The sequence below is a fragment of the Falco naumanni genome, chromosome 3, assembly GCF_017639655.2.
Source record: "Falco naumanni isolate bFalNau1 chromosome 3, bFalNau1.pat, whole genome shotgun sequence".
Taxonomy (NCBI): Eukaryota; Metazoa; Chordata; class Aves; order Falconiformes; family Falconidae; genus Falco; species Falco naumanni.
This window is the reverse complement of record NC_054056.1, coordinates 106,537,526-106,565,118: the sequence shown is the minus strand read 5'-3', so window position 1 is coordinate 106,565,118 and position 27,593 is coordinate 106,537,526. Positions and strand designations below refer to the sequence as shown.

Here is a 27,593-nt window from a genome sequence, read left to right as displayed (position 1 = left end):
CTCAATAGGAGTTAATGAAATCTGGTTTTAGATTAATTTCTCATGCAACTTTTAAAGTGAATTAAACAGCATTTATATTTTCATTTAAATACATCGATGCATATGTTATATATATATATAAAATTAAAGTATGATTCAGTTTAAGTTCAGGAGAAGGAAGGAGAAGGAGAAGTTAATGTGAAGCCCTGTATCAGAGGAGGAGCAACCCCATGCACCAATATATACCTGCTGGGGACCACCCAGCTGGAAAGCTGCTTGGCAGGAAAAGACTTGGGGGTCCTGGTGAACGCCAAGTTGAACATGAGTCAGCAGTGTGCCCTTGTGACAGAGAAGGCCGATGGTATCCCCAGGCTGCACTGGACAAACTATTGCCAGCAGGTTGAGGGAAGTGATCCTTCTCTTCCGCTCAGCACTGGTGAGGCCACAGCTGGAGTACTGTGTCCGGTTCTGGGCTCCCCAGTACAAGAGAGACTTGGACATGCTGGAGAGAGTGCAACAAAGGGCCACAAAGATGTTTATGGGTCTGGAACACCTGACGTGAGGAGAAGCTGAGAGATCTGGGACTGTTTAGCCTGGAGAAGAGAAGGCTCAGGGGGGTCACGTCAATGTATATAAATACCTGAAGGGATGGTGCAAAGGGATGGAGGCAGGCTCTTTTCAGTGGTGCCCAGGGACAGGACCAGAGACAAGTGGGCACAGACTGAAATACAGGAGCTTCTCTTTGAACACCAGGAAATGTGGTTTTTTGTTGTTGGGGTTTTTTTTTCCCCTTCTGACCTTGGAGATAGTCAAAAAGATACCTGATGTGGTCCTGGGCAACTGGCTGTAGCCTACCCTGCTTGGGCAGGGTGGTTGGACCAGATGACCTCCTCAGGTCGCTTCCAACTCCAACAATTCTGTGATTCTGCAAGTGATGTAATGTGTGTAGGACTATGATTTTTTTTTTTTTGTAGTTTTTTCCCCTGGATTTGTAGGAAATAAGAGTTGTGGCTGTGCATGGTGCTCACCATGTTGTCTTAAAGCGAGTACTGTAAAGTTGCTCAGTATTCCTCGACAGGATCACTGTTAGTTGCTAGTAGCTAAAATGGTTAAAGGCTCCTTGGGATTGTTCCATCCAGCTGGGAAAAAAGGAAGACTGGTTTTGAAGAAGCTGTGATCTCAGAAAGTGTGATGCCATTTCCTTTGAAGCATGTGGTCTTTTAGAGATCAGAAAGGCAATAACATTGTGATTTCCTACTAATACTTTTCTTTTTAAAGACTTGTTGTAAAAGAGTGGGTGACATATATCTCGGTAGGCGTGATACTATAAGCTTTCCAGAAATCTAACTTCTATTTCCATGTGTTTAGGAGCCAGGTGAAACAGCACTTCATTTAGCAGTCCGGACTGCTGACCAAACCTCTCTCCATCTGGTTGACTTCCTTGTACAAAACTGGTATGGATTGCTCATTTTTCATTAAATTGTGCATGAAAAATATATGTGCTCAAAGCTATTCTTGCAGTACTTTGGTCAGTGTTTGCTCATCACTTAGAATCATTCTCTGTAAATAGTAAATTATGTTATTTTGAAACATACCTGTGAGTTGACCTTTGTTCCTAATGAGTAGAGGGAAAGAAGTGCAGATTTAAAAACACAGCAAGCAGTTACATAAAAACAAGATGAAAGGAAAAACTATGTAGAGCAAAAGAGAGTGTTATTTTAGAACACATAACATGAAACAATGCAAACAAATAGTTCAGGTAGAGGAGGGGTGACAAGGAAACATTTCAAATACAGGATGCATGTAAAGAAATCATAAGAGTAGAAAAGTATCTTGCTCAGAAAATTGAACAGAAGCTAGACTGACTTCGAAAAGCATTCTAATAGTGAAAAAACTGTATTAAAGCTCTTGAGAGCATAGTCATCTTAGTAATTTTCAATATCTAGTTTATTGGCTGAGCTAGTCTTTTGTTGTCAAGGGATACACTTCTGACAGTGAAAACCTTAATGAAAACATATTTTTAAAAAATCAAATGTTTTAATGGTACAGTGTTATTTTTCATAGGTTTCACAATATGGGTAATGACTAATTGAGATCAATTCCAGTCTACCTGTGTAATATACCATTAAGCGAAAGCAGCAGCAGTCACTTGCTGTGTCAGATTGTGGGTTTTGCAGAACGATGAGAGGTGGGTTGGGGAAAGAGAAGACTCATCATGACTTGGTTGAGCTGGTCATGGGGAGGCTTTGAGGGCAGTTTTAAGTTTTGTTTTTCCTTTAGCGTATAGCAAATCATACTTGTTACTGAAACGCAGTCAGTGAATACTTACTTCTTTTCCTTCCCCCCTCTAATAGTTGATGTATACAGGGAGTGTTAAAAGAGTAATTTGGTCTTCTGGGAACCGCATAAATTTTGAGTCATGTTCCTAACACTATCTCATGAGCTGTGTGACCTAGCTGTGTAACTTTCACATAAACTTTATTCTACCACTACTCCCTCATGTTAAATGGAATGCTGTTGTAGGGATGTTATTAAAGTAAAAAATAAAATAAAAAATAAGCTACTAATATTGGCAAGCTGTTTGAGATCATAATTTGAAAAATGTTATAGAAGCCCAACTTACTATTTTGATCATTACTAAAGGATTTGTTATTTTGGATTATTATTTAAACCTATTCTGTTTAGTTAAAGCTTCATAGTTTCTTCAGACAACTATCGTCTTTTATTTGTTTCTGTCAGCTGTCTGTATTTCTGTCTCAGTCTCAAATTTTAGAGCATCTTCAGCACCATATGGGCTTTGCACTTACTGTTCAATATGGGTAATACTGAGTGGAAGAAAAGCAATCATCTTCTGAGCTTTTCTTTCCATTTTCATAAATGTATTATACTGATCCTAATATGTCAGTAATTTTTCTTGAGAAACATAGTTTTAGAAATTGAAAACTGAAGAAAGTACAGTTTTAAAAAGCCCTGTGAACCCCTTTGCACAGTTTGTCTTGCCTTAATTCCATGTGTATCCTTACATTCCTTCACGTGACTCGCTTGTGCATCCTCACAGCCACCCTCTTCATCGTTCCTTGAATGCATGGGACTTACTATCCTATTCAACCTGTATCAAAATGGGTTTTCAGTTATTTTTCTGTTGGGCTAACGTAGTATGTTTGAAAAAGAAATTCCAGCAAAGTGGCAAGTGGAAGACAACTGGTGTGACCTTACAAAGGATTAGGTGAAAGATTTGAACCTAATCCTTTGTAAGGTCACACCAGTTGTTTTTTTTTAATGAGCATCTGTAGATGCTTAGTCCTTTTCAGCCACCGCTCAGGAATTTCCAGTATGCTTGGAACTATTCTTAATAGTCTTTGAAAGTAATGTTTAATTTAAAAATATTTTTTTCTACTTCGTATTTGTACAGTGAAGGATTTATGCATTTATTGTTTATAGGGATGCTGTAGATCTGGAACAAATAGCACAGCATAGTGTATTTTTCTTGATTTTTTTTTTTTTTTTTCTGTGTTTAGTGGAAACCTGGATAAGCAAACAGCATTGGGTAATACAGTTCTACACTACTGCAGTATGTATAATAAGCCTGAGTGTTTGAAATTGCTTTTGAGGGGGAAGCCAACTATTGATGTGGGTAAGTTAACTAATTAAAACTACAATTTCTATACATTATTTTAACCACTTTTATTTATGTCTTACTGTGTTAAATAAACTTTTAAAAGGAAAAATAAAACTGTGTTAGGAAGATGAAAACTTTACCACCAACAAGCCTAAACGAAGCATTCAGTTAAAAATGGAACTTAAATTCTTAGAATATAATAGTGACAAAAAAATTCTAATAGGAAATACTAATGATAAACCGTAGTTTTTCTGCAGAGTTTTATTTCTGATGTGTTATAAATGTTCCAGAATGTGGGTTGTTGTTTATATTGTAGATTTTATCTAGTATTTGTATGTTATAATGCTTCCAATGCCTGCTCACATTTATTCCACTCTAGAAGTATGTGACCTTTGTGTACACAAAAGTTAATTCTTCTTTTAATATTAATATCAGTTGTCACTGCAGTGTCACCCAGCATGCGCTAGCCACCACTGCAGCTGATAAAGGAAGGGATTCGCATTCTCAGCTGCCTTTCTTCTGTTTGCCATCTAGATGTGTGAGATAGGTATAACACTTGCTGTACCTAAATCAGTCAGTTTTTCATCATGGCTTACCAAAAGTTTAATTAAAAATAGAATCTCTGTAAACCGTTTGCTCACACTTAGGATAATCTTGTGTTTCCTTGGTGCTCTCCTTTCCCTGCCGTATTTTGAGAGGTAGGAAGGTATTCCATGAATCCTGCTTGTCAGGCTCAGGAGCCAAGTTTCATCAGCTTCTGCGTTCTGTCAGTTCTTGGTATAGGAGGGAATATTTCTGAACAGTTGGTGCAAACTGAGGAATATGAATATTTTTTCTCCCTTTTTCCTCATCGCCATGATTTTCTTCCACTGCCCAGTAAAAAAAAAATGTTGCATAAATTTAAGTTCATAGCTCCGTGGCAGAAGTCATTGGTTTTCGTGGCTGGCCTTTTTATGCATCCTTAGAATATGTTCTAATATTATCATAAGTCAAAGAATTTTATGTGACCTTTTTTAGAAAATATGTCCCTAATCAAGAAAATGGGAAAGTTGTCTGAATAAGTTTAAGCGTGTTTATTGGTGCTTCCATTGAACTCTCTCCTAGGTAGATGTCAGAAGAGTGTTCTTACCTTTTTGGGGTCTTCTCACCCCTCCCAGTGCTTTCACATAGGAACTGCATCTTCTTGAGGCCTTGAAACATGACATTTATACTTAAATGTCAAAAGTTTGGAATTTATGTAGTCTATTAAGCTATCTGTATGTTAACTTCCATTAAGAGATACTGTATTTTCATTCCTTTTCGTATTAAAACTCCTGAATGGTCTTAAATAGATCTTCCCATAAGGAGCCTTTCTTTTTCTAGGGATCTTAATACTCTCAAATTCATAGGCCTTTCTAGATGACTGCATTGTAGTTTATTGAATTCATGACTGGAATTCCAATATGTAATATTACACATAGACATGTTTGTCTATCAGACCTCAGTTTGACTGTTTTCAGTTCCCCATGACATTTTTACCATCTGTATCGGATGTAGAGCATACTGTGCCAGTTCCGTGGCACTCACTGCTATACTGTAACAATACATTTTACCTAAGGTTTGTCCACATAAGGTTTGGATGTAGGGGTTGGTTTTGTTTCTTGAGACTTGCTGCTGTGCATCTAGGAAGAATTCCAGTACATGTGGTGTCAGAGAACTTTCCAGAGTGCTCAGATACAACCTTCTTTTATGATCAGGCATTATTTTTAAAACGTAAACCACTTGATATCCTTTATAAAGACAAAATAACTAGAACGTTTTAAAATTATTCTTCCTCAAATGTCATCTTAGAATAGGACTTCTGTCTTCAAATTCAGGCTTCAAACCAAGATGTGTCAATCAAAGTAAAACGTGCTTGGATCAACTTTTGCCTTTTTAAAAAAAACAAAACAAAACAACAACTTAGCTTAAAAAAGAAACCTCTTCTATCCTACCTTGCTTTTCCTGCTTATTTATGTAAGCGTTTTACTGGCAAAGGAGGAGTTGAGTGGAGGTTGAAATGACTAAATTTCTTTATATTCTCTGCTAGGATGGCTAGCAGGGATTTGGGAACTGTCCCAGCAGATGCTGCTGTTCAGAAAGAACCTCATGATACATGAAATGCATGGGCACTTAGAGTGGAATCTTAAAGAGCTGCAGCTGCTATAGAGTAAATAGGCGTTTTTGATCACTTTTAGAAGTTACTCTGATAAAAATAGTGAAATTTGATGAATTGATGCTTTAGACATCTCAAAGAATCACTCTTTTTTTTATTTATTTTTATTTTCTAGTAAACCAAGCTGGAGAGACAGCTCTGGACACAGCAAAAAGAGTGAAAGCTGTCCAGTGTGAGGAACTGGTAAGAACTGGGAGCAGGGGGCAGGGGGAGGATGTTTGCCACTTTAAAAATGTGATCTACTTAAGATCATATTGCCCCTGTATCTCAAACTTGGTATTGCTGCCAGCTTGGCCATATGCTGATTCGAAGGCCCTACTATAGGGGAATGTCTTCTAACTGCAAAACAGAACAGTCATTTTCTTTGTAATAGTTCAGGTAAAAGATCTTACTTCTGTTAGAAGTACGTAGTTATTTTAACCAGCATGTTTGAAGACCTTAAATACTGGAGGGTCAGGTATTTGAATGCCAATTGATGCATTGGTATTCTAGGATATTTGGGCTTCAGCACCTCAGACGTTTTATTTTGTGACGTTTCTACCAGGAGTACAAAACAACCGCTGAACTATTACATCTGTCAAGACCAGTTAGGTCTGGATCTTTGTTTGACTTTCCGTGCTTTGGCTTTTTACAGATGATTTAACGGTACAGATAGCTCAGAGATGGTGAAAGTCTTCTTACAAGGAGAATTGGAACAACTTGAATTTAAACCTCCTCAAAGGAGAAAGAAGCAAAAGTTTAATGTCTGGAAGTTAGGGTATGAAAAAACGTAGAACACCAGCTTCTGTGGGACTTTGTCCCTCTACTGAACGTGATCAAAAGCAAAAACTTTCTGGAATTTTGAGAATGTATGAGAAATGTTAATAGATGCCACTCGAGAAAATGATTCCCATTTAAAAAATAACCAAGTTAGTTAAAGGACTTTCCTAGGTACTCTTCTGAAGCAGTTATCCAGGTAACAACCATATTTGTTCTTAGCCCTCTAAGGTTCCTCTCACCAGCATGCATTTAGTAGGCAAGTGAAGGACTATCAAGGGGTTAAAAAGTCCATGTAGTGTGGCAGTTTCAAGACAAAACCAGAGGAATTTACAAGAGCTATTACTTGCTGCTTAATTCTGTTCATCAGAACTTCTTTGCCTCTTCTTGATGATCCAAGGAGCGTATCTAGTTTTGCTCTGCTCTGCAGCTGGTAATTTAGTACCTTTCTTTTGACAACGGAAAGTTCTTGTTATGTATTAATTAATGATTGCATAATCAACAGAGCTTGTCTTTCAAAAGTCATAATTTTCCGTATTTCTGGGGGTGCAAGTCAACTCTGCTATGGCTGCTAAAGTGGTACTCTCACAGACTTCTCAATTGCTCCCATGTTTGCTCTGTAAGTAAGGGCTGTTTCCAGTGGTTTTGAGTATTCTGTCTGCTGAAAAACAGATCAGCTGTGCAACACACCATTTGTATGGATCGCTTTTTCCTTGTAGTATATATTTAATAAAGTAATATCTGCCATTAATGTGGACCAACTGATTGTGTTGTAGAACAAACAAAACAAGTGGATGTTATCAGTGAGCTTATCTAGCAATTAAGTTTCGATTATAGTAATTGAAATTCCACTAATACCTCACTGATTATTTCAGTTGACTTATAATAGAACATTTACACCTTTTCTCTTGTGTTGCTTTTGAAGAGGAAAATTATTTCTGCATTTTTCTGAAAAGTGGCAATGAGATAAGGTTGAGTAAAAAAGAAGTATGATTGAGCGTATTCTTTATCATGGCCCATAAAAAAGTACAAAATAAATATCTACATGTTTGGAATATGGTAGATGTACTAGCTGGAGTCTTAACTGTGTAATTAAATTCAATTTCAACTCAAGTGGGTTCATTAATACTTACATAACAGACTAAAAATACTTTCTTCCAAATTTTATTTTGGGAAGATGGTTAAAGGCTCTCCGGAATCAACTAGTACCAAGTGAGACTGCATTTCAGAGGATGTGAAGGAATAAATAAAGATGGAAAGTCGAAGCATTGAAAAGGAGAATTCAGGTGGAATTAAATTCAAGGAATTTCAATTCAATACTCCTCAGGATAACCATCCATGAACTGCATTTTTCTTTTGCTTTTTTTGCTGAATGTTGAAGTAGTAGATCTTTAAAGAATGTGAATACATTATTTGGGCTGGCAAAGTAGAGGAATTCTGTGCTTAAGATAAATTGGCCTTGTCAAGTGAGAGGGAGGGAGATATTTAAATAAAGGATAAATACCTTTTATTTTGATTCCAACATAAGGGTTGTGATTTTAGAGGGGTAATAGTTATATGTGCTAGAATTCATAAGTAAGTTTTGCCTTTCCATTTTGGAAAGGAGGGCTCCAGATGCGTTCTGCTTTTGTGCATATGCCTTCTCTTCATTCCATCTTTTCCAATGCTTTCAAAACATGGCAACTTCTACCCATTTTGAGAAAATCTTCCCTTTTTGCCTTTTAGCAGTTTTTCTGTACCTCAAATAAATGAAGGATATTTGTGTGATTGCCCTGAAATTGTTTCTTTTTTAATGTCTGCAAAAGTTTTAAACCTCTAAATATTTCGGTTGATGGCTTGCTGTTACAAAACCAACTTCAGTGACACCAAAGGAACAGCAAATATTTTAACATGAATTGTTACTTCTTTCAGCTTTCTCAAGCCAAGGCAGGAAAGCTAAACCCACATGTCCATGTAGAGTATGAATGGAATCTTCGGCAGGAAGAAATTGATGAAAGTGACGATGACTTAGATGATAAGGTAAGCATGAATTACTGATGTGACTTTGTACAAAAACTGTCAAATTTTCTGTTCTATGGAAATTAGAGACCCACTTTAACCAATTTTTTCACTATACAGATTTGGGGGGGGGGGGGGGGGGGGGGGGGAGGAAGCTGAGTTTGTGGCCTGTATTAAAGACTGCCAAAGTGCTTTTTGAAAGCACTTGATCAGCCTAGTTGTTATGGATTTGAGTTTCAGAAGTTTTGCTTTGACAAGACATACAGTATAATATAAATTAATACATGCACTTTACTGTTGTCATTTCATCCACTTCTGACTCTAGGTTGTTACTTTTTAGCTGGAGGAAATACAAAGCTTACATACTTATTTTTTCCATAAATTAATTAAAAACCTAGTTGTTGAATAAGTAACTGTTTTTCACACTGTGCTGTGCACTTTATTGCTGATTGAAAAAAGTAACAGAAAGACAAAACTTGAGGGCATAGGATAATTGCTATCCTAGAACATGTGAAAATGTAGCCGCAGTGTCCTACTTTAGCAAGTCAGTTAATTACTCTGTGCTCTGTTTCTGTAATAAATGCGAATACACCTCTCCCATTTTATATGGGTTCTGTAGAAGGCAAAGTGGTCAGCTTTTCATTTTCTGTGACACTTGGGACTGAAAAATTCAGAAACCAAAATAATTAACATGTCCTCAAGGACAGTAGAGAACAAAAAGATTATCTGTGCAAGGAGCCTCAGGAGGATGACTAATGCTGCATTGGAGAGAAGAGCCTGCCTGAACCGGAGCTGCAGTGAAACAGATCGTGCTCCATATGCAGCTATTCATATACAGCAGTCAAAAATTGCTGTGTAAAATTTCTTCAAAGAGCAATTCTATACATTTAAAAGAGCCGTACCAATGAATATATTGCTAGTTCAATCAACTAATAAATCTGATGTGTCAGAAGTGGTTATTTATTTCTAATATGCGTCAATGGGGGAATATACTTGATCTTTGAGAATAACTATCTGATCAGAGTAAAGAGCTATTTGAACTGAAAATTACTCTTATACTCTATAAACTTTAGTAGGCTTTTATTAGTGTATTATTTAGTATGTTGTTATTGTGCACCTACTGCTTGAAGAACAAATCCTAGCTTTGTGTACGTGTTGATTTTTCAGTTAAAAGAGAGGATCTTTCAGGTTTGATCCCTGAGAAAGGGAGGAATGTGGGCTTATTTGTCCAATAAAGAAAGAAACTCTGCTCGTGGTCATTGGAATATGTTCTGTTATTTTCTTTCCCAAACATGTTAATTATATTTAGTATTTAGACAGCTGTATAATATATTTGTTTTTTCTATTCACAGCCTAGTCCTATAAAAAAAGAACGATCTCCAAGACCCCAAAGTTTTTGTCACTCTTCGAGCATTTCTCCCCAAGACAAAATGACCCATCCTGCATTTAGCACTCCTAGAGACAAGCAAAGACTCTCCTACGGGGCTTTTACCAATCAGATCTTTGCATCTACAAGCACAGATTCACCCACCTCTCCGACTGCAGATGCTCCTCCTCTTCCTCCTAGAAATGCTGGTAAAGGTAAGTCTGTCGTCAAACTACGCTTGCAAGCAGTAATCTTTCCACAGCTGTCCTTCCTTTAGCCAGGTACATTACAGTGTTTCAGGATGTAGTCTGTTTTTCTTACTGATGTGGTAATACGGTACAATGTATGTTTGAAACATTATTAAAAAAAAAAAATAGATGGGGGCACTTTGTAGTGAACTCACTTGTAACAGTGTAACTGTTTTAGGAAAGGCTGATGGTGCATAGTGCTGTATGATCATGTGCTGTGTAGTGTCTGGCAGAGAGGAGGAAGAAAGCAAGCTTTGGAGGAGAGGAGATGCAAGAAGACTCCTTCTCCTTGCAGTCAGTGTAGAAAAAGAAAAATACCCAGATGACCTGTGAAGTGCTAAGCAGGTTGGTATTTAAAGTTCCTTCCCTTTCAGTGCATCAGCACTCTCCTCCATTGTAGTGAGTGCTAGAGGGCTCTCAAGAAGGGCAGAGAAAATGCCAAGCCTACTGCAGGATAGTTAACAAGTCACTGACGCATGGAAGGTCTAAACTAAATACCCATTCTTTCCTGAGTGAAACAACCATGTCGAATTATCCATAAGGAAGGTTTGCACTACAGTTCAATCAATCAGTTTTGCAATCTGCATTCACAGTTGAAATTAATCAGATGCTTTTTCTTCTTAGTGATAGCAGTGACATTCTTGGTAGTGTTTGAAAAGGAAGAACTTACTTCATGTGAGACTTAGTCTTGCAGCTGTAGTGGATGGTGGTTCTTTGACCTAGATAGCTACAAACTTCAAGTTTAGAGGATGCATGTATGGAACAAAACCTGTTTAAGGTAATTTGTGCAAATTTACTTTTTAGAACAAAAATCTTCATCTTTTCCCCTTTGTTTACATGTTTAATTTAGAAATAGCCAAATTGTGTTTTTATGGTATACTTGTTAGAGAAAACTTTAGTTGTGATGAAGGCTATAGCATAGTTTAAGGTTTCAGCAGTTATGCTGATACTCCCTTCTGTTAGCACTGTTATAACATCATACTTTGTTTTCTCAACGGTGGTTAACTTTGTCTAAAAAAACCAAACAACCCCCCCCCCCAAAAAACCAAGCAAAAAAACACCAACAAAAAAACCCCCATACACACCACAAAAAGAAGAAAATCTCTCACTAAAATGTGAAGGAGTAAAAGGGACATAACAGAGTGTTGGCATCAGATGTCTGCTTTTACATGGTTCATATGCTGCGCTTAAACTGACAGTGGAACAGTAGTTCTTTTCTCATGTACTGGCAACTTGCGAATGAAACCCTCTTCTCTCTTTGTTTCAACAGAATTTGCTCTTCATTAAGAGGCCAAGAGATTTTGCCAGGGTATACATTTTTCACATGAGATTTCATAATCCACATTTCTTTATAGTGGATTCACTGGGGACTCATGTATTACTTGTAATTTTACTATTTTTACCTTCCTGTTGGCATTGCAAGATTCTAACTTTTTCCTTCCTCTCCCCCATCTTTTTTACATGCTCTAACATTCTGCTGCTGATTGTCAATTGTCAGATGCAGTATACTGGCTTAGACGTTCCTTCAGTCTGATCTAGGATAATTTCTTTTTGTCATGAAGTTGCAAGACCTGGAAACTAATCATGAATCCCATTTCCTTAAGAAGGCTGAGGAGCTTGTGTCTTGTATCTGTGCAGTACTTAGTATGTTGTCAGCTTTCAATGGATTATAACGAACGTTATTTCTTTGTCATTATATAGTGTAGCTCTCATATTGGGTTATTCAGAAAATTGCCTTTTTCTCTAGGAAGGGGAATATTTACATGCTTATTTCATTTGTAGTATGTATTCAAGATTCAGAAATGTCAGGTATTTTCCTAGGTGTTTGTGCAAACTCCTAGACAAGTGAATCAACACATCAAAGCTACTAGGAAAGAAATGAAGCGTTAAATTCTTGTGTGATTTCCTGTCAAGGGTTATGCAAAAGAAACCCTTATTTCTATTACAACAAAATAATATATTATCACAAAATACAGATAACTGTTGCCTTTTAATGTAATGTAACTTTACATTAAAATGAGTGGAAAATGCCTGATTCACAGTGTAAGTCTGAGTGAGAGGTCAAATGGAACTACTGTTATGTTGAAGTCACTAGGCTTCTGTGCTTCAAACATGCTAAAATTTTTGCAGTCAGTGACTGATACTGTATTTTTGGTTCATTTTCATTGAGTAATATTGTAAAGCGTTTAATCAGTTTTCGTAGTTTAACCCCGGCTGGCAACCAAGCACCACGCAGCTGCTCGCTCACTCCCCCCTCACCCAGAGGGATGGGAAAGAGAATCGGAAAGGAATGTAAAACTCAGGGGTTGAGATAAGAACAATTTAATAGGTAAAGCAAAAGCTGTGCGCACAAGCAAAGCAAGGAATCCATTCACCACTTCCCATGGGCAGGCAGGTGTTTGGCCATCCCCAGGACAGCAGGGCTCCATCATGTGTAATGGTTACTCGGGAAGACAAACACCATAATGCCAAATACCACCCCCACCCCACCCCCTTCCTTCTTCCCCCAGGTTATATACTCAGCATGACATCATATGGTACGGAATATCCCTTTGGCTAGCTTGGGTCACCTGCCCTGGCTGTGTCCCCTCCCAATTTCCCACGCCCCTCCAGCCCTCTCACTGGCAGGGCCTGAGGAACTGAAAAGTCCTTGACTTGATATAAACATCACCCATCAACAACTAAAAACATCAGCGTCCTATCAACACTGTTCTCACATCAGCGCCAAAACACAGCACTGTACTAACAAGAAGAAAATTAACTCTATCCCAACTGAAACCAGGACATCAGTTCTAGAAGTTTCCATTAAACACTGTATTACAGTGCAATTGTATTACAGGAGCAATTTAAGACTCAAAAGGACAGGGGAACAAAGTGACGAATGCATAGAACAATTTATCAGTGTGGAAAAGTCACTCTAGACGCATCACTGCAGATGCACTTATGCTTCATTATAAACTTTGTTACACACTGTTATCTCCCCTGCTTCTGGCTCCCAAACAGATTGCTTACAAGAAAAAGAAGCAGAGACTCTCCACTTCCATAAGGCACATCTTAATTTTGAAACAGTCTGAGTTAATTTTATTTCTGTAGGAAAAAATAATCTTTTGGAGTTTATCTGCTCTTTTGAGATTAGTTGTAATAGAGTATATCCCTTACATCAAAGTGTAAAGTACAAGCTTACTTACAAAATCCTTTTTTTGTTAGAAAAGTTCATTTTAATAGCTACCTATTAGATTTAAAATTATATGAAAACTTAGGGTACTTAGTGCAAAATATAATACTAAATAGCAAAAGTGAGAAGAGCATTGAATCTGTAATTAAATTTAAACTTACCTTCTGTCCCGAAATATCATTTCATCTTTGTCCTTGCTCTGCTGTGAGGCCCCAGCAGATACCATGGGATCCTGCTAGAACATGGAGACAGTCTATAGGGAGCACATAGCTGGTGGGATCTGTGTTTGAGAAGGAGGCAGAGGACTTCTAAAGTTTTGTGGTTTTTATACTTTGAGGCATACAGAGAAAACTCTTTTCCAAAACATGTTGTATATTTAAACAAAACCACCTCCCTTTAGCCCTCTGTAAGCTGGCTTCATTTGCCGGTGAAGTTCCTTGGTAGCAGGTTCCATGGTGTTTGCTGAGATGCCACAGTGGACTGGAAGCCATCAAGTCTGAACTTTGTGTTGGGGAGAGAAGGTAAGTTTAAAGCAATTTACATAACGCACGCCACTCTTCCTCGTGGTTTTCAGCAGATAAGGTGTCTAAAACTTAGTTTGCTTCATCGTTAAAATTGTTTAGGTACAATTGATGGAGAATGTGTATATGGGGATTTTTTTTTTTCCAGTTTCTTCGTACGGAATTACAGTGGAAGTTTAGATTTTCCAGTTTGGTAACTTCTCAAAATATTCCTACAAATGCTGGAACGGTAGTGTATTCTATCCTAAACTAGCTTATTTGTGGATACATCTTACTTTCTGCTGTCTGCTACAGGTTTAGTTAATCCTAATGGAATGAAAAGTACAGTAGGAGTACAGTAGCTGTGTAAGCCAACCCCTGTATGCCTTTCCAGTGGGCTGTCTGTGTCTACTCAGGTTCGGCTTACTCAAGCTGTCAGTCAAGTCTTTAGTTTGTAACGTTCTGAGAATCATCTTTTTTGTTAGTCTTTCCAGTGTACATCTGTGTTATGGCTCTGGACATCTAGCAGGTCTTCTGTGTGTTATTTTACAAAAAACTTTAAAAAAAATAATCAGTATTTAAGTAGTTGCATAACTCAGCACAGTAGTTAAATAAACTTTTGTGTGACCTTAATAGCAAATCCAATGTGAAAGCAGTATTGCTAACTGGTTTTGTAGAAATGTTAGGCAATCTAAGCCAAGTTTCCTTAATTTTAGCTGAAAACTAATGATATTTTTTTAATGATTCTGCCTATTTCTCACATATAGGCTGAACACAGAGGTCAGGGATCAAGTTTATGAAGTTAAGTTGGGCCTTCAATACGTAGAAGTTTGCATATGTTATACTCTCTTTCACAGCTCTAGTGTTAGTTATGTAAACTCAAAAGTACTTCGTTTGTGGTTCCAGTCCACTGTTACTGCAGACACCATCTGCTGCTTCATTTGATCGGACTCAATTTCTAACCAAACTAGTTTATCTGCGTTTACCAGTAACTTCTGGAAGTTGTCTGACTATATTGCTCACAGGTTAGAAATCTTCTCAAGTCCACTAAATGACTTTGTTCATGTACCACCGTTGTCATTTACCTTTGCCGATTTGTCTGTCATTGGTGTCTGTATCGGGGCACTACCAGGAAAGCAGTCGTACAGGTCTCCACGTCTGTTTTGTTCGACTAAACAAACCAAGCAAATTTCACCTTTTCTGATGGAAGAGTATTTTTGTTTTCCTGTCATTCAGGTTGCCTTTTCATCATACTAGCCCTTCTCTATACCTTTTCTGTTTAAATCAGCTTTCTTAGATACAAGTGACTGGAAGTGTAGGGACAGCACTAAAATCTTGCTGTTTCCAATAGGAATGCTACATCAAAACATCCTTTCATCCTATTTATTTTTTCATGATTCCATCATACTATGGCATAGCAGGCACTATGCAGACTGTACTGCAATTTTCAACAGGAGTCCTTAATTTATAATACAAATGCTTCCTTAGTGTAGAATGTTAACGTTATCCAGCATACTGTTGATTTTAATCTCATTTCCATTACCTCAGCCTTTGAGGTCATCCTGTTTCTTCTAAATGCATACAAAATACAACCTTCTTTAATATAATTTTGGGGTCTGTCTTTTTTTTTTTTAACAGGACATTTTTTAACTTTAATTATAGAATGTGCTTCAAATGGTAATGTTGACTCAAGGTATATTAGTTTTCTTATTCAGAGTGATTGTGATATTTTTTCTTTTATGATCTTATTCTCAGTACTGAAAATAAATGATCTGAAGACAAACTGAAGAAGGCTTTTAGTAAAATCTGTGCAAAAACATTCATAAGAACGTTAAAAATAACGATGCTACTTGTTAATGAAAATATCATTTTTAATATAAACTTTCCTTTGCAGTACCTGTTCTGCCATTAACTGGAATACTGGTTCTTCCATATCTCTCATTAAGTGGTAAAAAAAATACAAATGTGGCACTTTATAGTCTAAACCCACCATTTCTTAAGTGGATAGTAACAGCTTTGCATGGTTTCACAAGTACACAGATTAATAGATACTATACTAACTGCACCAAAGCTGAAGGGCAATGCACTATTAATTGTGAATCTTTTCCAGTTACTTACCTTAGTACAATAAATTTGAGATTATTTGGTCTGTTTACACATGAAAGCATGACCCTTGTAATATGAAAAAGTGATAAAAGATGACAGCAGTTTGTACTGAAAACAGCTGCTCCCCAGCTAACTGAAGAAAAGGGAGCCCAATGGAAGCAAAATCCAAAAAAATTCTAGGTCAAGATAAATGTTTTTGCTTATGTGAGGAAAATGTTCTTCATGAGATGTAAACTTCGCAACTATGTGAGAAGTCATTCGGATGACTGGAGAATAAATGGCTGGCTTCCTTATTGGAGAATAAAGTGCCTGACTAGAATCACAAAATATCTTTGATCTAGAAAAATAACTTCTCTGATTATTGCTTAAAAGTACATAGCTAGCCATGTATATTTAAAAACATCATGTAAGAATTGTTTTTGAGATTTTGTTTACATATGTGTGTGTATCCGTACGCATACATACATACATTCTGCCAGCACAATCGGCAGCAGAGCACTCCGGCATGGCACGTGGGGGGTTCCCAAACCATGGGAACCTCCATGGAGTGTAGAGACTCACCAGAAGCCTACCGTTTGTGCCACAGCAGCTATGGGGACCTGGTCAGGGACAGAAGCAACAGCAGGCAAGAGCTCCCCCCTGCCCCAGCCCCTTGTAAAAGAAGCCTGTAGGGGCCAGGACTGACCAGGAGTGCTGCCAGCAGGGTGGGCAAGCAGGGCCTGGCGTGGCACAGCAGGTGTCATGGCAGGGTGTCCAGGAAGGGCACTGGAGCTGGCTTGAGCAGGGAGCAATGGTATCCACCGGGCAGAAAGCCACAGCCTCTAAGCTCTGCACCCACCATGACGGATGCAGCCACCCAGACAGAGCTGCGGTGGGAACGTGCAGCCACCCAGGTGCCGGGCTGCGCTCCTGTGGGAGATGTGCCTGGGGAGGGGAACTGCTCCGATTAGTGACAGAGCTCCAGGGGAGGCGAGTAGGCTGAGGAGTGTTGGAAGCGTGCAAGAGAGAGAAAGAGAGAGAGAGAGAGGCTACTGGAACGGCACCCTACCTTCCCTGGGACAGGCCGGTCAGCCCACAGGATGCGTTATGGAGGATTCCCTGTCCTCTCTCCAACCGGCAGAACACGGTGACTTAAGGAACTGGGGGCCATGGTGACAAGTTCCTGCCTGGAATTCTGTGACCACCCCACCTGCCCAGGTGCCCTCGCGTAATAGGTATGAGGCTCTGCAAGTGGAACCGAACAGTGACGAGGATGATGGTTTATCTAGCATGAAGGTGTTGCTGAGGTTAAGTCATCCTATGCCTTGCATCAGAACTGCTTCCATAAAGAAAAAAAGGTGTCTCATTGTCATAGGAGGCTCCCTTGTGAAGGAAACCGAAAGCTCAGTGTGCCAGCCAGACCCACTTATTAGGGAAGTGTGCTGCCTCCCTGGGACCTGGGTTAAAGATGTGGAGGCAAAGCTTCCGACCATGGTACAGCTCTCAGGTTGTTATCTGTTACTGATTTTTCAGGTAGGCAGCGATGAAGTTGCAACAAGAGCAATCAAGAGAGACTTCAGAGCCTTGGGACATCTCTTTAAGGGATCAGGAGCACAAGCAGTGTTCTCCCCTATCATTGCAGTTGCAGGGAATGATGAGGAAAGAAACAGGAACACCCAGGAGCTCAATACCTGGCTCCCAGCCAGGTGTCGCCAGCAGAATGTTGGGTTTTTTGCTCATGGGTTGGCCTCTGTGACACCAGGCCTGCTGGTGACAGATGGGGAGTTACACTTGGATCAAAAGGGGGAAAAGGATCTTGGCACAGGAGTTAGCAGGGCTCATTGAAAGAGCTTTTTTTTGAAGACATTTGAAGGGGGAAAGGGATAAAAACAGGCTCACTACAGATAAGCCTGGGGACAGCACACCAATGTTTGAGGGATGGTGTGCTAGCAAGGTCCTTTGGCCTGCTGTCTCAGTGGAGGTAGAGAATGGATATCCATGTGGCAGCAAAGACACAAGGGTTATTGATGTGTTTGAAACTATGGAAGTGTCTGAGAGGAATCACATAGGAATTGGGGCTTTTCCTGCAAAAAAGGTGGCAGGGTCAACAGCCCAACTGAAGTGCACCCTACACCAATGCACGCAGCATGGACAACAAACAGGAGGAGCTGGAAGCCACTGTGCAGCAGGAAAACTGTGATATTGTTGCTATCTTGGAAACGTGGGGTGACCCGCACAACTGGAGGGCTGCAGTGGATGGCTGTAAACTCTTCAGAAGGGGTAGGCAAGGAAGGAGAGGCGTGGGGTAGCCCTGTACACCAGGGAGTGTTTTGATTGTCTACAGCTTAATGATGGTGATGACAGGTTTGAGTGCTTATGTGTAGGAATCAGGAGGAAAGCCAACAAGGCAGATATCATGGTGGGAGTCTGTTATAGACCACCCAGGCAGGATGAAGAGGCAGATGAAATATTCCATAAGGAACTGGGAGAAGTCTCACAATCATTAGCCCTTGTTCTCATGGAGGGCTTGCACTTACCAGATGTTTGCTGGAAATAAATACAGTGGAAAGGAAACAGTCCCGGAGGTTCCTGCAGCATTTGGAAGGGAACAGCTGTTGAGTGGGCCAGCTAGGGAGGGCTCCCTGCGGGACCTGTTTGCGATCTGAGAAGGACTTGTGGGTGATGTGATGGTTGGAGGCCGTCTTGGGCACAACAGCCATGAAATGATAAGAGTTTTCAATTCTTGGAGAAGTAAGGATGGGGGTCAGCAGAACTGCCACCTCAGATTTACAGAGGGACAATTTTGGCCTGTTTAGGAGCCTGGTTGACAGAGTCCCCTTGGAGGCCGTCCTGAAAAGCGAAAGAATCCAGGAAGGCTGGACATTCTCCAAGAAAGAAATCTTAAGGGCACAGGAGCAGGCTGTCCCCATGTGCCGAAAGATGACCTGGTGGGGAAGACCACCGGCCTGGCTGAGCAGAGGGCTTTGGCTGGCAGGGACAAAAGGAATGTTTATGACCTTTGGAAGAAGAGGCAGGCAACTCTGGAGGACTACAGGGATGTGGTGAGGTTATGCAGGGAGAAAATTAGAAGGGCCAAAGCCCGACTAGAACTTAGTCTGGCTACTGCCACAAAAATGCAATAAAAAATGTTTCTATAAATACATTAGCAACAAAAGGAGGGCTAAGGAGCGTCTCTGCCCTTTATTGGACCGGGGGAAACATAGTGACAAAGGGTGAGGAAAAGGCTGAGGTACTTAATGCCTTATTTGCCTCAGTCTTTAATAGTAAGAGCAGTTGTTCTCTGGGTACCCAGCCCCCCGAGGTGGGAGACATGGCCGGGGAGCAGAATGCACCCCCCATAATCCAAGGGGAAATGGTTAGCGACCTGCTGCACCATTTAGACACGCACAAGTCTATGTGGCTGGGTGGGATTCACTCAAGGGTACTGAGAGAGCTGGCAGAGGAGCTCACTGAGCCATTTTCCATCATTTATCAGCAATCATGGCTACCTGGGGAGGTCCCAGTTGACTGGCGGTCAGCCAACGTGACGCCCATGTACAAGAAGGTCAGGAAGGAAGATCCAGGTAACTACAGGCCTGTCAGCCTGACCTGTGGAACAGATCATTTTGAGTGCCATCACACAACATGTACAGGACCACAAGGCAATCACGCCTGGTCAGCATGGGTTTGTGAAAGGCAGGTCCTGCTTGACTGACCTGTTCTCCTTCTATGACAAGGTGACCCACTTAGTGGATGAGGGAAAGGCTGTGGATGTTGTCCACCTAGAGTTTAGTAAAGCCTTTGGCACTGGACACTGTTTCCCACAGCATTCTCCTGGAGAAACTGGCTGTTTGTGGCTTGGATGGGCTTGTTCTTTGCTGGGTGAAAAACTGGCTGGACAGCCGAGCCCAAAGAGTGGTGGGGAATGGAGTTACATCCAGTGGCAACAAGTCACAAGAGCTGTTCCCCAGGGCTCAGTACTGGGGCCAGTTCTGTTTAATAGCTTTATCAGTTAATTGGATGAGGGGATTGAGTGCATCCTTAGGAATTTTTCAGATGCTGACAAGTTGGGCAGGAATGTTGATCTGCTGGAGGGCAGTAAGGCTCCACAGGGTGGTCGGGGGACAGGCTGGGTTGATGGGATGAGGCCAGCTGTATGAGGTTCGACCAGGCTCAGTGCCGGGTCCTGCACTTGGGTCACACCAGCCCCACACAGCGCCACAGGCTGGGGCAGAGCGGCTGGGAAGCCGCCTGGGGGAAAAGGCCCTGGGGGTGCTGGGTGACAGCCGGCTGGGCATGAGCCAGCTGTGTGCCAGGTGGCCAAGAGGGCCAGCAGCATCCTGGCTCATACCTGAAACAGTGTGGCCAGCAGGGCCAGGGCAGTGAGTGTCCTCCTGTGCTCAGCACTGGTGAGGCCGCACCTTGAACGCTGGGTTCTGTTTTGGGCCCCTCACCATGAGAAAGACACTGAGGTGCTGGAGCATGTCCAGAGATGGGCAACGGGGCTGGAGAAGGGGCTGGGGCACAAGTCTGATGGGGAGCGGCTGAGGGAACTGGGGCTGTTCAGCCTGGAGAAAAGGAGGCTGAGGGGGGACCTTATTGCTTTCTGCAGCTCCCTGAGAGGGGGCTGTAGGCAGGGGGGGGGGTCAATCTCTTCTCCCACTTAACAAGTGATAATACAAGATTTATCTGCCTCAAGGTGCTCCAAGGGAGGTTTACATTGGATATTAGGAAAATTTTTTTCAACAAAAGGGTTGTCGAGCATTGGAATAGGCTACCCAGGGACATGGTTTAGTCACCATGCCGGGACGTATTTAAAAGACGCAGACGTGGCACTGAGGGACATGGTTTCCGGATGGACTTGCCAGTCCTGGGTTAATGGTTGGACTCTATGACCTTAAAGGTCTTTTCCAACCTAAATGATTCTATGATTCTATAATACAAAGTATTTCGTAATTTTACCAACACTTCGTACATCATCAGATCATTGTATTGTTTCAGCAGTTGTTCCCATAAACTGATGTAGATTTCAGAATGTTTCCCGTGTTTACTTTATTCAAAACACGGTGTGACTTTATACCTCTTTCTGAAAAGATGTTTTGATGGTTTCATCTATTTTCTGTTTATTTGAAAGTAAGTTATTTTGTATTCCAGCCATCTATTCATTAGTGTATGACTTCTAAATTCATGTTTATTCCTTCTGTGAAATTAATATAGGAACAAATGCTAGGAGTCTGAAAAGATGTACTATTTTTAATACTTTAATACCTTTTCTCTCTTAACTGTTGTGTGCCATTTGAACTTTTGAAATCTGTGAAGTGATAATGTTTTTCAACTCTTTCGAGATGTCTGGATTTACACCAGTAGTATGAAATCTAAAATACATCCACATAACCACATTTAAGGAGTTTTTAATCCTAGTAAACACTATTTCTGTAGAGAAGGATTCTTCGTTCTATTGGCAATAGGAAGTACAAATTTTAATTCAAGTCTGAAGTTTATTTTTGTGACAACTGTGCAAAACTATTTGAGTACACTTCCTCCACTTTTTTTTTTTTTTTTTCCTGTAAGCCAAGTCTGAACTGTTTGTCATTTGCAGCAGGGCTGGAGGCTGTGTTAGGGCTGTGTAAAGCTGTAGTGCAGTACAAACAGCAGGACACACGGTGGTGGTAGGACAGAGCCTCTGCCACGACGGCCGTTCCCACTTGCAGACATTTTGCAAGTGTGTAACTCCTTTTCGAGAGGTTTGGACAAGAGAAAAATACTATACGGACATACCGTGTGTGTGTTTGATATGCTCTAAAAAATAACTGTTAACACTGGATGTTGAATTTTCCTTTCCCCCTTGCCGCTGCTAGATATACTCTGAGATACAGTTTATACAACAACCTTTGATCCATATGTATTATAAGTGAACTAAAGAATTTATAACTTGCAGAAGTCTAGGGGATAGTCAGTCAAAACTTAGCATGAGAAAAGTTTTTGGTTTTTATTTTTGGTGACAGAAGCATTTCAATGCATCGTTTAATTTAGCTTGTTTTCTTAAGCTTAAGGAAGAGATTAAAATGAGAAAGGATGCAAATTGGGGAACAACCATTAATTTGCACTAACATTTGACTTCTTGTCAGTTAATGGTTTCGTGAACTCGGAAGTAAATTGAAAGGAACAATTGCAAAATATGTAATTTGATTTACAAATGTAAGTAATTAATGGAAAGCCAGGGCCGAAATACCTGCTGGGCTTGTGGTCGAGAGATTCTCCTGTGCAGCAAAGGGCTTGCCAGGCTTGAATCTAGAAGAGAATAGATTGAATCATTAAATCATTTTGGACAATTTTATTAATCTTTTCTTTGGGGTTTAGAAGAAAGAGGGAGATAACCCACTGAAAACATCTTGCAAACATGCACATGCTTATGGCATAGTTTACTTTTTTCAGTGTTTACTATTTCGCTCAAGGAATTTTAACAAAGATTGTTCTTCACTGATTAAAATATTTTTATGATACGTGGCAATTTGGGAAGAAATGCAGACTTTGGTAATTTTCAGTCTACCTATAGAGACTGGTAATAAATATTTTTAAAGAGGCAGCTCTAGTTCTGTGTGCAGGTTAGGGTTATGCTAATTAACAACATGAAGATTTTATCTCAAATACTGTTCCAAATAGGTTAGCATGCTGGTTCTATAGTGCGCAAAATATGTGATGATAGACTTGAAATTTCAAGTATAAATAAACTTCGCTTTTAAAATTTTGTATCTATTTTCTGGATTTATCCAGAGCCTGTGTTGGCAAAGCTCTCTTACATGCAAAACTTATTGGAGGTCATGACTGCAGTGAAGGTTATTTGTTGGTTAAATTTATAAAAGAAAAAGCAAACCAACAACAACAAAAAAAGACCTGGCAACAAAACCCTTAGAGCTGTTCTAACGTAATGTAGAACTAATTCAGAGAAGTGTTACAAGTAATTTCCTTTGGTCGTAATGGCAGCTGACTTGAGCAGTTGTCCCTCTCACAGCATGTTTGCGCCCTGCACTGCCTGCTTCCTTGAGCTTCTTATTAAAGACTTTTTTGATGGTGAATGGTGAAGTTGATTAGGGAAAACTCTTGTCTTTGCTCAGGATTATTTTGTCTTTTAATCTGTACCTGTTCCCATATCCTGTAAAACATGCATTGAGTTCAATGATACTTGTGGTTGGTGCAGGGGGAAATAAAGTGTTTAAGGGTAGGGGTGGGTGACTGCCTAAGTTCTTACAAGCAGTGCTACTGTTAAATATCTAATCCCAGCTTGTTCTTAGAATGCATACTCTGATGTATTTAATTTGCAGGAATAAAAGGGAAAGTAATGATATGAAAACGTACTAAGCTTACAATCAGATTTTTCAAAATGCAGAGAAAATTTGTAGGTAGATTTCTATTCCCCACCTCACCCCAGTTTATTAATAGAATTCATAGGGGATGCGCTGGAGGGGCAGGGGGAAATCCCCACATAATTGAACATCTAGAAAGCTATTTCATTCTGATACAAATTAATAGTAATTTTAACCCCACATGCTAAATATCACTTAATTTTAAGATGTCATGCTTTTTTTTTTTTTTTAAACAATGCCTAAAATTAGAAAGCCTGGAGTGATTAATCATGTGGGTTTTTTTTAAACATAAGTACACATGTCATTCTATTGTAAAGTTGCTTATATTCCCACAGCTAAGATGGTTAAAAATGTGGTGAACGTGTCGTTTAATCTAAACAGTGTTTTGGCATGGCTTGTCTTTTTATTTTAGTCTTTTGCTGCACTTTGCTGTGGGTCTGACTGTGATTTTTTCAGTGCTGCTTTGACGTTTATGCACATGTATTTGTAAGAAGGTTGTTTGTTATTTTGCAGGCCCACCTTCAACCCTCCCTCTAAGCACTCAAACCTCTAGTGGCAGCTCCACTCTTTCCAAGAAGAGACCACCTCCCCCACCCCCAGGACACAAAAGAACCCTCTCTGACCCACCAAGCCCACTACCTCATGGACCCCAGAATAAGGGCCCAATTCCTTGGGGTGAGTTTCGAAATGCAAAACAAAAGGGCAGGGGAAAACCTTTATGATGGATGATACATGATCTCTGGTTTCTTTTTACCTGATGCTTGCTTTCCAATGATTGCAGCTTGATGTAACGTCAGCTCAGATAAATCAATAGTTCTATCTTCTGTCGCTTTGGCTTCCAGGCTTCTGTATCTGAGTCTCACTTGAGAAAATTGAAAATATTCCTTGCTCCCCTGGGGCCCAATTCAGTCTCCTCTGCTGCCTCCCTCCCTCCCTCCCTCTACCCTAGCTGCCCAGGCTGCCTTCGCCGCAGCCCCCTCATCTGCTGCATCTACTCTGCACCTGCCTCCTCACCCTGCTACTGTTCTGGCCAGCTCATTACTCTAGATGGTCTTGATTTGGGACAGACAGACCTCAGTGCACCTGTGTGGTTCTCCTGACGGCCGGAGGAGCTTGTTTCCTCGGGCTCTGGCCCAGGCGTCTCCTGTAGCTAGTTGCGGGTGTGTTGTCTTAATATGTTCTTGGATTTTGTGATGTTGTCTGTACCTATACAAAAACTGATAGGCTTGCATCCTTCTACCTGCAGAAGTTCTACAGAAACAGCACTTCTTTTCTTTCTTTTTTTTTTCTTTTTTCTTTTTTTTTTTTAAAACAGGATACCTTTCTGACAGAAGCTTTTTTAGCAACTATTTTCCAGACTACTCAAATTCTTCCTCTTTTCAATAAACATTGTTCTATGCAGTCAGCTTCTCCCGGTACCTATAAATCTCAGCCCCATGTGATTTTCTATAATTTTAGTCTTGGTGGCAGGATTTCCATAAATCTGTAAACTTGTGAACTGGAATCCAGTGCTTACACAGTGGGGTCATCCATACGCTACTTACGTGTTAGGAGTGTCCTTTCTCTCTTCTAACATAAACACAAAATTACTAGCCTGAAGAAAAATTGCCGGCTTAAAAGCACTGGGGTGGGGTTTCCAGCAAATTGAATTCAATGTGGTAAATCATGCAGTACTCATGTAGAATGTGATTTAAATCTATGATTTAATACGATGAGAAGTACAGAGTCCAATGAAAAGCAAAGTCTTTTTCTCAAGGAATACAAATAATGGCAGTCTTTTCAGTTCTCTGCTTTTCAGATGTCTGGGATATGGAAAAAGTTTCCTGTGTTCTGGAGACTTAACGGCCCTGTACTATTTCAGAGGTAGTAAAGACAGTTTTAAGAGTTTGGACTTTAAAAATTAAAAAAAGCCCAAATATTTGAAGTCCTAACCAGCACCTAAAATACCATATACTAGTATACTATACAATGTAAAGTAGTAGAATGGAAAGTGTGGTAGGAGCAGATTCTAAGCTAGTGCCAACTTTTCTTTTAAAACATAGATAGATAAAGGAAAAGGAAAACATGGGAAAGGTGCAGGTGCGGAGTTGAAGATGTGCTACCTTATAGCAGTAGAACACCTTTCCAAAGCAGGGCCAGAGAAGAGCGTTGCTTGTTCTGTCTCTTTTCTGCTGTACCGTGCAGTCAAAACTTCAGTGGGTGGAAGAGGGGCCTCCTCTCCCCTTTTTCCCTAGCTGAGATCTGTACAAAAACTTACTTCAAAGTCCATTTGGATTTTAAAAGAGGGAGTTTCTTCTGTTTGCCTTTGTGTTTTTAAGAATATTGTCAGATGTTCACTGTTTTGCCTTTCTGAATCTTTTTTTTCTGTGTTGTTATATTTCTTGTTCTGTTGAATTTTAGCATTTGTTTTCTAATCTGTGCGTTAATTGAAGTTTCAAGCAAAGCAACCCTTAGCTTATGTCTAAGCAAATAAAGTTACTATTCAAAGATGTTCTAGAAAAGCTGTTTAGATTATTTTGGATTTCCATAGCAACCATGATGTGTTTTTCCTTGCTTTATCCACAGGATCTACGTGTGAAGGGTTTGCTGTTTCTCTTACCTTTATATTTCCCACACACACACTTTTAAATATAAACATACTTTTAGCAAGGCTCAGCATAAGCCTTTTCTGCTGTTTCATTTAGACTTCAATGCACTAAGCATGGTATCTAGGCAGATATGTCATTCTTTTGCATGGGAAGTATTTTGCGTTCTTGGATCATTAAATGTCACTTCGCATCTATTTCAGTGACAACATTTACAAATGGTTGTGGAAATTGTTTCTAAGATTGTTTAGACATGCTGTGATAGAAGACAGAAGCGGGGGAATGGTAATGGTAGTAACACAAAGTAGTTAGTGTACTTGTACCTTGGGAGTGGTGATGGCTGATGAAAGAGAAGCCTTTTGCTGAAGGAGCGGAAGCACTTGGGTTTGGATTTTGCTGCCTTTTGACAGAACTGAGTATACCCAGGATCTTCACCAGCAGTTAACATTCAGGTTATGGTAACATACTGACTTAGTCATTAAATCAGCAAAGGCTGTTCTTCATGTAGGATAAAATAACAATCCTTAGCAATGTGATGTTTTGTGAATAAAATTAAATTCGTGGTGGACCTAAAAAGATGTGTCACATAAGGCAAAATGTAAACATCTGTGATAAATTTATTTGATATTGGCCTGCAGTATCTCCTTCTATTCAGAGAAAACTGAAACACTATATTCCAAACAAATGCCCTACAGCAGTAACTCAGCAATGTCATTTAATCTTTGTTTGCCAGCAGATGTGAGCTACCAGTGGGTTGTTTTAAAATGTGTTATACAAAAGGTCAAGCTGGATTATTATGGTCCCTGCTGCTTTTTCGGTTACAAATTAATAATGAATGATCTTTAAAATCCTTAGACATGGTGTATAGAGGTTACTTGGAAGAATGTGTACTTCAGTTTGAGTTGCCTCCTCTTCTGATTATATTTCAGCTACCCTAATGATACTATTTTTTTTAATTGTGCTTTTTTTCACCTCAGGTAATGATTTGGGCCCACCTTCAACTAAGGCTGCAAACAAGTTTGAGGGGATGTCTCAGCAGTCAAGGTAAAATCTCTGTATATGAAGGCAAAGATGCAAATGTATCTAAACAGTACTAATTTGTAAACTAGAGAAAAATTGCATTTCATATGAAGTAAAATTCTAGCTATGTTTCTTCATTAGTTTTATGCATGCCTTACTACCATACAAATACTTTGGCTTCATTGAGCCTCCTACGCTTTGTTCATAGCTGTCCATACACAATTCATCCTTTGAGTAGGATGGACAGAACAACTTGTACCAGAATCTATCTACCGCTCCTACAGAAGTGCTCTCTGAGCTGCGGAATGTTGCCTCAGACTACAGTCCAGCAGGACAAAAGTTTTATTTTCATGTCTCCTGGCATTTCATTTTATCTGCTTCAGCGTGAGGTCTTGTGCCTGTAGCTGCAGAACTGTCACTCTGAGTACGGGCTGGCATCAAAAACAGCTCTGTAAGGGAGAGAATTCTTCTCGGTCTTCCAGCTTAACTGTTTTCCAGTCTGTCGAGCTTACATGCTGACACACAGTCATATCACAAACTGCTGTTAGCTTGTAGTTCATCAGGTCAATACATTACAAGTCACTTTTTCAATAGCTGAAGTAGTAAGGATAGCCCTACCTCCATGTCACTGAGTGTTACTCCTTCATCTGCGTTGTGATTCCAAGGTCCCGAGGTTCAAAGTATGGTAATTCTAATGAACATGT

General features: G+C 40.0%; 1 protein-coding gene across 7 annotated transcripts in view; it reads left to right on the top strand.

The window, feature by feature from the left end:
* ASAP1 (ArfGAP with SH3 domain, ankyrin repeat and PH domain 1) overlaps positions 1 to 27,593 on the top strand; it is a 161,579-nt gene that overhangs the window by 120,902 nt on the left and 13,084 nt on the right. For 5 of the 7 annotated variants that reach the window (XM_040589019.1, XM_040589017.1, XM_040589018.1 and 2 more), the window contains 7 exons: positions 1,348 to 1,433; positions 3,498 to 3,613; positions 5,908 to 5,975; positions 8,460 to 8,567; positions 9,899 to 10,127; positions 23,798 to 23,959; positions 26,847 to 26,913. In XM_040589019.1, the coding sequence (XP_040444953.1) occupies positions 1,348 to 1,433; positions 3,498 to 3,613; positions 5,908 to 5,975; positions 8,460 to 8,567; positions 9,899 to 10,127; positions 23,798 to 23,959; positions 26,847 to 26,913 (836 nt within the window). The remainder of the gene's footprint in view (positions 1 to 1,347; positions 1,434 to 3,497; positions 3,614 to 5,907; positions 5,976 to 8,459; positions 8,568 to 9,898; positions 10,128 to 23,797; positions 23,960 to 26,846; positions 26,914 to 27,593) is intronic. The other 2 variants (XM_040589021.1, XM_040589020.1) reach the window with 1 other exon arrangement.